The following is an 11,491-nucleotide window of genomic DNA, read 5'->3' on the forward strand; positions in this document are numbered from 1 at the left end:
TCTTTTAAGATTTACACATTTACTATAAAATAAAGTCCACAGCAGAGAGTCCCAGGAGCTTAGTGTGATGCTCAGGGCCACTCGAGCGCTGATGGTAAAACACACTACAGATATAATGCTGGCCACCCTTCATTCCCATCACAGTTCAAGCTGCTCGTAAAATAATTTACATACTGCTGTTGTATCAAAGCAATGCTCAGCAAATTTCCTTTCACTTAAATATCACTGCAGTCTTAAAAAAAGTGGCCACAAATGCTTGTTTAATAAGTACTGCTGCCTTTCTAACTGACTGATATGCCTCAATCACAAACACACTTCAGCAAACACTGCGTGCAGAAGTGTAGCAGAGTTTTTTTTTTTTTTTTGCACTTGTGATTTGCATGCGTGTATTTGCACAGATATCTTGTCCAGACACAGCAAACCAAGCAAAGGGTGAGGTGTAATTATTGGTTTCCTCGATGTTTCGTGTATTTTGAACAGCACGGCTCAGAGCGGCATATCCGCGGCACAATTTTCCAGTCAGACTGGTTTTTCTGCATTCTCTCTGACATAACTACAACTTTCCTAACCCTCATTATTTATTCATCCCGCTCGAGAAGCTTGTCCTTTGGTTAACCTTCTTCCAAGGAGGTCAAAGATCAGGCTCAACTACAGAGCAGCAAGTCAAAGGCTGGGAAGATCTCAGTGACTTGTTTTTGAGGACACTTCAGCGACAGGCGGAGGTTTAACCCCAGTGCCCCAGTTAAAGACTAGTCTCTAACCACTAGACAAACCACTGCAGTCCTCCAGCATACTGAGCTGGCATATTGTGTGTTTGTCCGGAATGTTAAAAAGAGATCTATTCTTCCTGTATATCCCCTTTTTGTTTTGGGAATTTCTGTCATTACACTGCATTTCTTGCCCACTGTACCGACCAGCATTTCCATTCCCCGCCTCTTGATGAATCCTTGCAACTTCAGCTGTGCGCTCTGCTACGGTTATCTGGCTGGAACACTGGTTTCATGCACCAACAGTTGGAAAAGATCAGTGTAATCTGATGTTGTATAAACCGCTGAGCAATTGTTTTGCAGTGTGCGGGTGCTTTGATAGCAGGATCAGAAATGTTGGTGATTCAACAGGCTCTGGAAAGATACCGAAAGGCGATAGCTCTTCTAGCTCTAGTTTTGTACAGGAATGACCAAGTTTAAGTTAATCTCCTTGGAAAATTCCAGCTAAGATTTGTTTTCATGCTGGCTGTGGAAAATTACAGCATCAGCATAAACCAGCCAGGCTCACTATCACTAATAAACTGACTATTACACAATGGGATGTTTTTTTCCTGCAGGATTCTTTGCTTACTGACACATGACTTCACCTGAAGCACAGTGACTAACAAAGCAGCTAATAACCCCCCCCCAAAACACACACACACACACACACACACACACACACACACACACACACACACACACACACATACACAAGTGAAGAAATGTAACACATTAAAAGGAGCAGTTTGGGAACTACTATAAATCTCCACACAGTAAATATAAAGTCACCCCCTGCAGCTGGCTAGCTTAGCGTAGCACAAAGACAAGAAACAGTCAAGCTCTCCCTCTGTTTCCAGTCTTAATGCTTAGCTAAGCTAGCTGGCTGTATCTTCATACTGACAGCACAGCCATGACAGTGGTATCAAGCTATTAATCTAACTCTCGGCAAGAAAGCAAAAAGACAAGTGTCCTTCATCATTTAAGTTACTCTATGTCCTGCAATAAGTTCCACTTACTGTACTTGAGACGCAATACCAGTTTAAATCATGCCCCGACCTTTAACATGTCATCAGTGTGTGACACACAAGTGTTTATGTTTCAGATGCTATCAAGGCCTGGGCTTGTGCAGACAGCTGGTTTCTCTTTCGCTGTGTGCGTGTGTCAGTTATACACATTCAAAACACACAAATGCAAAACACACAGCGTATAAATCCTGTGACTCGTCAGCCCTTAACTATCATCATCATCATGTAGAGCAGTTTTAAGTCATGCTGAAAATCTGCCTCCAACTCTGGGATTTCTGCAAACAGCTCAGCCCAGCTGGCCCACATCGAGGTTTTAAGACTATTCATTTCTTTTACAATCTGCATATTTTCACAGCGACAACAACAACAGTGTGGCCATAATGTCTCAAGTGTCTCAAAAGAAAATGCTGCAGCGTTACCATGATGGCCACAAAAAGACGAGAAGGAGTCGAGGGAGTGTGGAGTTTAACAAGAGCAGAGGCCCGAGATTTATCTCCATTCATTAGAGCCAGATTTCAAGAGTTGGGCTTCAGAGGAGCTACAGGGGGATGGCTTGTTTTTGCTCACCACAGTGTTTTACATGCAGACAAATGAGGGAGCTGGCAGGAAAATAATGAGGGATGGCATGGGAGAATGAGAGTGGAGTGAAAAAGAGGAGCTAGAGCCATGACAGAGAGATAGAAACTGTGAAAGAGGGTAAGCCTTTAGCCAAGAACAGGCTCTTAAAAATTAATACAGTGATCTGAATTCATCCCGAGCGCATTGAATAATTGAGAAGTGTCTTTGAGGAGAACAGATCGTGCCGAGTGTGACATGGTTGGGACGGTGAAAATGATGGGAAAACCAACGAGAGAGGCAAAAATCTTTCTCGCAGATACAGATACATACACAAACACGAGGGGGGCTTAAAACACAGGAGTCAACTAGATTAACGTATGTCTGCAAGTTTCAAAGCCTGGACTCATCGTGGCTGAACATTTGACAAATTCTCTCCCCACTTTCACACACAAACAGATGGACGAACAGTGAGATGGTGAAAAGGAGACAGAGGAAGGTGGGGGGGGTATAGAGAGAAGGAAAAGAGAGCTGCAAACACACTAATGGCCAAAAGTGCACGGACACACTTGAACACATACTTCTGCTGAACGTTTGATGGGGCTTTTGTACCTTTGAAAATATATTTGCTTCCTTGCCCAGAGTCAGATTGGGAAATTGATACCCGTCACATGCCTGAGCAGTAAATATGATGTCATCTGTTAGCTTAGCTGAGCACCAATACTGGACACAGGAGGAAATAGGCTCTGCCCTACAGTAATAAACTCTGCCTGCCAAAACCTCTGACCATAAAACCACATGTCATTTTTACACTTCTGTTATTGTGCAGATTAAACAAATGAGGCGTCTTTGTGTTGAAGTGAAGAGGCTGCTGATGGCAGCTTCGTATTTACTGTGCAGACATGACAGCGGTATTGATCTTCCCGCTAACTCTTAGCATGAAAGCAAATAAGTGAGGCTCCAACATTGTAGCAACAATTTGAAGAAGACTCTTTCTTGTTTCAACATGGCAGTGCTCCCTTGCATAAACAGAGATCCATGCAAAAATGGTGGTTTTCTGCTCCACAGAGTCTTGAACTCAGTCCAGTCCAGCATCTTTGGGATCAACTGGAACCTGACTGCCAGCCAGGTGTTATCACCTAAAGCCGTGGCTGACCTCGCCAAAGCGCTTGTGGCTGAATGAGAGCAACTCCCTGCAGCCAGGTTCTCAAATTCTTATGGAAAGCCTTCAAAAAAGAGCGGAAGCTATTATAGCTGCTGATTAATATAAATGGTTTTGTAATGAGGGGTTTAACAATCTCACATGAGTGTAATGCTCGTGTCTGCACACTTTTGGCCACATGGGGTAATTTTCACATGTAAAATTTTGATGCAGCCAAACTCCTCCGGCATCCAAGGTGAAAACGTGTCCATTGATTGGAAATGGAACTAGAACAGAGCCCGGGGGGGTTTTCCTCCACACAGAGGTTGACTGCTCAGGGTGACACTATTCAGACTTGGAGGGGTGTTTGGAGCTGGTGGGTTCCCATAACCCATCGGCCCCTTTAGCCTCACACACCCACATAACCCATTGGGAATCACAGCCAGAGGGCAGTTGTAATACACCAATTTCGAGCAAAGCTTGTTAATTTACTCCCTCAGCTCCCCCTCCCTCCTCCTCCTCCCTCTACTGTCTTCACCCCCCTGCTCCCGACCCCCTCCACTCCCCTTTTTTATTGCCTTTTTGCTTCAGTTCCTTCAGTTTGGCACAGTGCCAGCTGCATCTGAGAGGCCTCCAGATTGTATTCTGAGTACCTGAGTGCACACACACACACACACACACACACACACACACACACACACACACACACACACACACACACACACACACACACACACACACACACACACACACACACACACATTCATGCAGACAGTCCCTATTTTTAGTATTTTCTTCAGCATTATAAGAATTTCCTTACTAGCCAGTCGTCTCATATACAGTTTAAATCAAAGCTGCTGGTAGCCATGTCCTACAGGGATATTCATGATCGACTCCAGGGTCTTATTGCCCACATAAAGCTCACTCGACTCTGCATTGATTGACAGCCAATGAAAAGCTTAAGGTTGTTTTTTTTGGGGGGGCAGCCCCTTCCCTTTTGTCAACCCCCGTCCTGCTCTGATAGGAACAATAAATAATTTCAGGCCCAAAGAATCAACACTTTCAGCATGCTAGGCCATTAAAATGATAATCAGCGTGCTCAGCGGGCTTAAGGGGGCCTGTTTTCCATACGCCTCCAGACAGAGTCAGATGGGGGAATGTGTGGAGGGTAGCACGGTATCCTCTGTGTGCTTATGAAGGTTGTACCGCAGATGAACCTGTGCTTTTTGCTCTCTTTGTAAAGTGACAGATCAAATGAGAAAAGGTGTGTCCAACACTTGTGGTCATGACTCACTGTTTTGTGTTTTGTACTGAACTCAAAGTACCTGCAAAAAGCCAGCAATTAGACAAGAACATTAAGACTAATGTGGGTGCTGAACAACAGCCTCGTGCTGACAATGATCACTACTCATTGCAACCCCTGGGGTCTTAAAGATTAATCTAATGAACGAATTCTAATGAGTTCAACTAATTTCAGGCCCCTCTAAATTAAGACCTGCAGCAGACGCTCACAGTCATGAACCTTGGTGACACGCCTGAACATGACCGGGCAAATGCTGGTGTGTGTCTGAACATGTCCGTCTGTGCGGGAATGTATGTCAGGTTTAAAAACACACGAGGTGTCAACTTTATCAGAAGTCGAAAGAACTGTATGTGCCATGAATGTGAGTGTGTGTGTGTGTGTGTGTGTGTGTGTGTGTGTGTGTGTGTGTGTGTGTGTGTGTGTGTGTGTGTGTGTGTGTGTGTGTGTGGCCGTTAAAAACTTGTATTTGTGTGACATAACTAGGTCTTGGCCTGTGATGGGCAGCTGCTGGGATAAGGGAGCATGTTACAGCAGGCTTAAGTAACACTAGAGCACAAGGTTCACTGCAGCATACATACACACACGCACACACACACACACACACACACACACAAGCGCGCACATGCATACACCCGCCTGTGAGCTTGCATGCAAACACACACACACACAGTTGCAGCTAATCTTTCGATTATGCAAAGATGCACAGGTGATAGACACACAGACACACTCGGGGTGTTACAGGCGTGTTTACAGGTGCTATTTTGAGATGCAGCCCGTCACTCCCCTGCCATACCAAAGCTTCTCCTGGCGCACATTTCAGCAGCTCTGAACCAGACCGGCCCCTCTAAAACAGAACTCCTGCTGGAAAACTCTTAACTCAGGCTGTGTCGGTTTGTTGCATGGTGCTAAAATAAAAGGCTCCAGCACTCACTGACTCTTAACAGCAGGCGAGAAAGATTTTGATTTGTTTATCATGACGGATGTCTTTCACTGTGTGGGACTAAAAAGAGTTTGGTTGAGTATCACTTGAAATTTTTCGATTATGAAAGTGTTTAGATGAGGTCGGAAGCCACTCGTAACCTGACAAACATGACCTCCTGTCCTGTTTGATCAATTTAGTTCGACAAATAACCACAATCAATAAATATATGGGCGCAGCTGTGTGAAATCATATATCATCATATACTATTGTACGCATTGTTAGCAGCTGTCTTAGCCATTCTTAAACACTGCAGGAGATTGCTACCAATACAAATCTTTTTTTTTTTTAATGCTTTATGTTTTCTTCCATTCATCAAAAGAAGCCACATTTCCCAAATGTTCAATTCCATAGAAACACAAGCCTACATACAAGAGCTTTACCTTATTGAAACAGTCTTGAATTAGTAAAATTTTGATTTAAGTCAGGAACTTCCTGATCAAAGAATAAGTCAGTGTGATAATGAACCTGAGCAGAGGTTTGATGCCAGCTGACAGGACCGCGGCCAGGCTGAAATCATGGTTGACACAGTGTATGCTGAGCTATTAGCTGTGTGAGAACAAATAACAGAACAAACATTGTATTCCTATTAAAAAGGACTTCTGCTGGTTAAAGACAGTCTGAGGTGATAAAAGATTTCCTTGTGTTATGCTTGGCTGTGTTCACCTACATTTAGCGGGGCTAATGGTTAACTGACAAAGATATGAAGCAGAATGACGTCAGAGGGAACCTGGGAGAGACACCCGGGGGGATTACTGGGATTTGCTCAGCAAATCTCCTCAACAAAGGTGCCCTGGCTGCATGAAACTGTAGGTGTTCAAACCCGGCTCTGTGTGGTGGTGAAACCTAAGAGTCTCTGAGAGTGAAATGGAGAGAGAAGGGGCTCTGCAAAGTCCCCACGCAGGGGCAGTCCTCTGAACACCTGGCTCTGTGGGCCGTCTTTGGTTTCACAGGCTTTTTACTAAAACCTAACTGCACCTTGTGTCGCGCTCGGACCTCGAAGCTGAGGAACCTGCTCGCAGCAGCGGAGATCCATCACCCCACAGAAACGTCTGCTTCATCTGCACTGTGCTCATTTGTGACGCTATGGGTTGCCACACCTCTGTGTTTGAAGAAGAAACAACGAGAGTCGCCTATAAGAAAACTAAAAAAGGCATGGGCCTCGAGCTGCAGCTCGAGATTTATTGACCATGCGTAACACTAAACCACCGACAGCTTGGCCCTCATGCCCGAGATTCCAGGAGTAACAGCCCTGCGTGGTGACGGTGAACCCGGCCTTGACTTGGTGGGGCAATGCACACAACCTCTCTCTTTGCTCTTCGCTGAAGCATATCACATAGCAAAACTTGAGACGCCCTGACAAAATATGGCCTATAGGCTCCACGCCCCATGGGACTGGTCCCTCAGCCTCTGATGGGTGTTAATCTCCGCTCTCTGACCTTCTGAGCCTCCTTCATTCCCGTCCTATATGTCTTTTGGGTGACTAGATAGCTGCCTTAAAAAAAAAAAAAGAAAAGCTTTCCCCTTAACAACTCACTCAAACTCAAGGCAACACAGCGGTTATGTAATTCCCTCATGGCAGGATCAGCAACCCTGGCAGTTGCCTACCTGACCCAAGAGGCTGAAAGATCCCTGCCAAGGTTTACATAACAAATGGCAAACAGGGCAATGGCACTGCGGTTACAGTAGCACGACGGAAATTTAGCCTCGAAAGGGAAAAAAAACATGAAGCGATAAAACCAGAATGTCAGAATAATCTCCCTATTCAAAACCATAAAAGACTAAATGACTGTAAGTGCACCACATGGATTCAGATGACGGTGGAGGTCATGCCTTCAGGAGGGTTCTTCTTAGGATTCACGCTTGTTTCCACGCAGTATTATTTTTAAATCGTTCTGTTTACATCCAGCACCTTGTCCTATTAATGGATTAGCTGCTGTTCAGTAAAGTGTCTTATGTAATTGCATCATTCTCTGGGTCTTAAACAGGGTTGCGTCACTCAAAATAGGCTACTGTGTTTCCAGACAAACCGGTTACAACGTTTGTGTTTGCTCTAATTCCAGCCATGTGACTGTGACTGTGGCCTCGGAGGAATATTCTGCACGTAACTCATCACAAACGTCAAATGAAAGAGATAAAGGGGATGCACCTAATGCAATTTCTATCAAAGAAGTCCACAGCCTTATTTGATTAAATGTCAGGGAATAAGTGCAAGGCATCACGTTTTGGTCAATTTAAAAGATAATTATGTGTAGGTCACCAAACCCCACGCTGCTTAAAGAGATTAATGATCTTAAATGCCTCCCCGATGTGATTTTTTTCTCATTTGCGCGACGTTTTTGGACTGATCTGTAATTTCCATTAGGATGATAATGAGAGGAATAATGAGTGCCAGACTTTCCAAACAGGCGCTCGTGAAAACACGACCGCGCTAGCATAATTGTGTGCGTGCGTCTGTCTCTCTGTGTGTGTACGTCAGTGGGTTTACAAGCCACATGCTTTTTGTTTTTGTTTTGATGGAGGAAGGAGGGGGGCAGGGTGGGCGAGTGGGGCAGACTCTTACCTTCCATCCTGCAGAGCTGTTGCTGTCGCCTTTGTCTTTGAAGTACGGGATGGATCTCACCATCCAGTCATAAATTTGGGACAGTGTCAGTCGCTTGTCCGGTGCGCTCTCAATGGCTTTGGTTATCAGGTCGGCGTAGGAGAGATTTCCCCAGGCGTTTCGGCGTGAAGACGCTTTCCTCGGGGTCTGCTGGGCAGCCAGGCTGGTGGGGGTCAGCGCGCCAGAGGTGGCCGTCGGGGAGTGCGTGGAGAGCGGGGAGCCTCCGCTCTCCTGGCCGGGGGAGGAGAGCGCTCCATCGGCTACGGGGCTGTTGCTGCTCTGGTCCTCTGTCGCCAAGCCAGAGCCATTGACACTGATGGCTGTGGGGGTGGCATTATCCTCCTCATCATCCTCTTCCTCGGGTATAATATCTGTGTCATGGCTCTCCGGTTTCACCACGTTCGAGTCCGGTCGCGGCAGCGGCCAGGTGCAAGATCTGGGCCGCTTCTGGGGCTCGAAGTCCGGGTCGATGGCCACGTCCAAGTCCGGGAGTGGGTCGGGGAGCGGAGCCTCGGCCATGATCTCCTGCTCCAGTCACAATCTCGCCCCCGCTGCCAGGTAATAAAGTTACAAGACAAGAAATGAAGAGCTGTCAAAGTCGCGTCCCATGAATGCGCGCTCCCGTCCTTTGTTGCTATTCCACACCAGCGAAGTCCCCACAGGGCTCAGCGCAACTTACTTATTAACGCCTGTTGAGGACATAAAGAGAAAAATAAAGCCAACACCATCGGTTAGAGCCAAGTGACAGTACAGCCTGAAAGACACAACACGGCAGCTGAGAGCGTCACTTTAACCTATTTCTGCCCATGAAGCTACAGCAAACTACTTCTTAAAATAACTAAAAGATTCAAATGAAGCCATTCGCCTCTGATCCTTCACTTAATTATCAAACACTACTTGCTCATGAATAAGGAGCTCTACACAAAATCCCGTCCTGGAGCAAGGGTCTGAATCCACCCACTGGAGATCAATGGCTGAGGAGAAAGTGTTCAAACCTTCTCTCTCTCTGGGAAGCAATCCGCTCTTTACTTTAATATCAAATACCCTGCACGACCACTTACTTGCGCTCCGTGGTATTTAAAAAAAAAAGCCCAGAAGAGACTAGATCCCAGATTGTCCACTGCCGCTTCCAGATGCCATCTTGACTCTCTCCTCTTTCACTCCTCAAGTGCGCTCCGCGATACAGAGACAGATAGGATGTGTGCAGGACAAGTCAGTGTCGATGTGGAATAAGACTGCCACCTCACTCTGGGTTACTACTGTATCTCGATTTGCTCTCCACACAGCGCTGCACACTCACACACACACACGCACACACATACACACACGCACACTTAACGCATACGCACAGACACGCGCATGCAAGTCGATCAAGGGCCAGCCCCCTGGATCCTGTGCATGGGATCGCCTTTTAAAGAGACACTACAGTCCGACAGGACGGAGCGCCCTGCGCGCAGGTGGAGGCTGGTGCACGTCCTGACTTGTCGGTGACCGACACTGAAATAGATGGGGCACAATAGAAGAAGAAAAGCCGAGCCATTAAAGTCAAATGGCGTGTTAAATTTAGAAAGATTTTTACTGGGACGGCCAAATTGCGCTGGTAAGAGGGGGCGTTTAAATGTCAAAGTTTAGTGTGCAGGATGCACCTCGGTGTAAGCAGCACTACAGGTGTACTACAGCTTTCTGCTCTGACAGAATCATTTTAATGCAGCTAACAACTGTTTTCATGATCAATTAATCTGTCAATGATTTATGATCTTAAATGTCAGATAATAATAATAAAAAGTTTCCCAGAACACAAGATGACGTAAACAGATTGCTTCGTGCGTCTGACCAGCAGTTCAAAATCCAAAGGTATTTAGTTTAATGTCATAGAAGACAAAGACAACCAGCAACTAAAGCTACCAGCCCGTGAACATCAGATATTTTTGCGGAAAAAAGGCTCAAAATAGTGTTGATTTTCTCTAAATGGATTAATTGATTCATCACTTGGCCTATCAAGCAGATTTTAACAGTTAATTAGGGTGTCGGGATCGAAACTGTCTGCAGTCATCATACAAAACTTTTAGATATTGTGTGCAGTGAAATTTTTATGGATTTAATTCCATGAGATGTTAAACATAACATCAATGCAAACTTTCAACCTCAGGCACATATTTAATACACTGCTGTTAATCTGTCTTTCATAATATCACCTGTGATTATAATTTGTATTTCTGTGTATTTATCATATGCAGCTGTGTGCAGAAAGAAGGCACGACGGTGCTTCACAATGAGAACATGAAATATAATATCACACACTCTGTCTTTAACACCCGCATAATTTCATTCACATCGCTCGCGCTGCACTGGCTGATGGCGCCTTTAATCAGCGAACCACTTTGTCAATCACGTCCGTCACGGCGCTCGGGCCACGCCCCCTTTCTGAAGCCCGTACCACCTCGTTCAGGGTGACGTCATCCCGTTTATTAGCCAGCGCGAGAGGAGGAGAAATCCTTGATGGTTCTCCGTCCTGTAAGTGATGCTCTGGACCTCCCTCTCCTCCTCCTCCTCTTCCTCCGATCAAAACACCCTCGTCCACATCTTCTTTGTTCCACCGAGAGCCGCCTGACGTCCAAGGTGCGCGTCCACCTGCGTGTGCTCGCGCTTTCTGTGCAGGAATGCGCGTTCACAGCTGACCATTACAAAATATTACTCCAATGTGACTGGATTCATGCTGTGTTTATGGTGCTTTTCATTGTCAATTTGACATCTTATAATTTTAGTGTATCATAGTGTGTATTCTTTGTTTTGGTAAGTACATTTCTTGCATTGTATTTACTCCGTGCTAAAAACATACCTCTTAAACAGTGTGTCTTACCTGCGCGCCTGCCTGTGCTCATCACAGTGTTCGCCATCAGCAGGCTGACAGACGTGCTCTCTAAAACGGTTGGACGTTACTGTTCAGCTGTGCTCACTGACACACATTCAAACAGGCAGATTGGTGCGACACACACGCTCATTTACAGCAGCAGTGTGGAGCCTGTGCTGTACTGTACGGGATTACAGGAGATAGTCGGTCCACGCATTGTGATGTGAGGGGTTTTGTTCCCTTCACATCAAAGAGAATACCTGATGCAGCAGTTTGGCTCCTGCAG

The 11,491-nt window shown here is 45.8% G+C and overlaps 1 protein-coding gene across 2 annotated transcripts in view; it reads right to left on the minus strand.

Moving 5' to 3' along the window:
• foxo3b (forkhead box O3b) overlaps positions 1 to 9,857 on the minus strand; it is a 46,487-nt gene extending 36,630 nt beyond the window's left edge. The window contains exons 1-2 of one of the 2 annotated variants that reach the window (XM_070988006.1): positions 9,416 to 9,857; positions 8,316 to 9,043 (exon numbers count right to left, since the gene is read on the minus strand). In XM_070988006.1, coding sequence (XP_070844107.1) covers positions 8,316 to 8,873 — 558 coding nt within the window. In that variant the 5' untranslated portion in view covers positions 8,874 to 9,043; positions 9,416 to 9,857. The remainder of the gene's footprint in view (positions 1 to 8,315; positions 9,044 to 9,415) is intronic. The other variant, XM_070988007.1, reaches the window with a different exon arrangement.
• Positions 9,858 to 11,491: the final 1,634 nt, after the last annotated feature.

The sequence above is a fragment of the Chaetodon trifascialis genome, chromosome 19 (assembly GCF_039877785.1).
Source record: "Chaetodon trifascialis isolate fChaTrf1 chromosome 19, fChaTrf1.hap1, whole genome shotgun sequence".
Lineage (NCBI taxonomy): Eukaryota > Metazoa > Chordata > Actinopteri > Chaetodontiformes > Chaetodontidae > Chaetodon > Chaetodon trifascialis.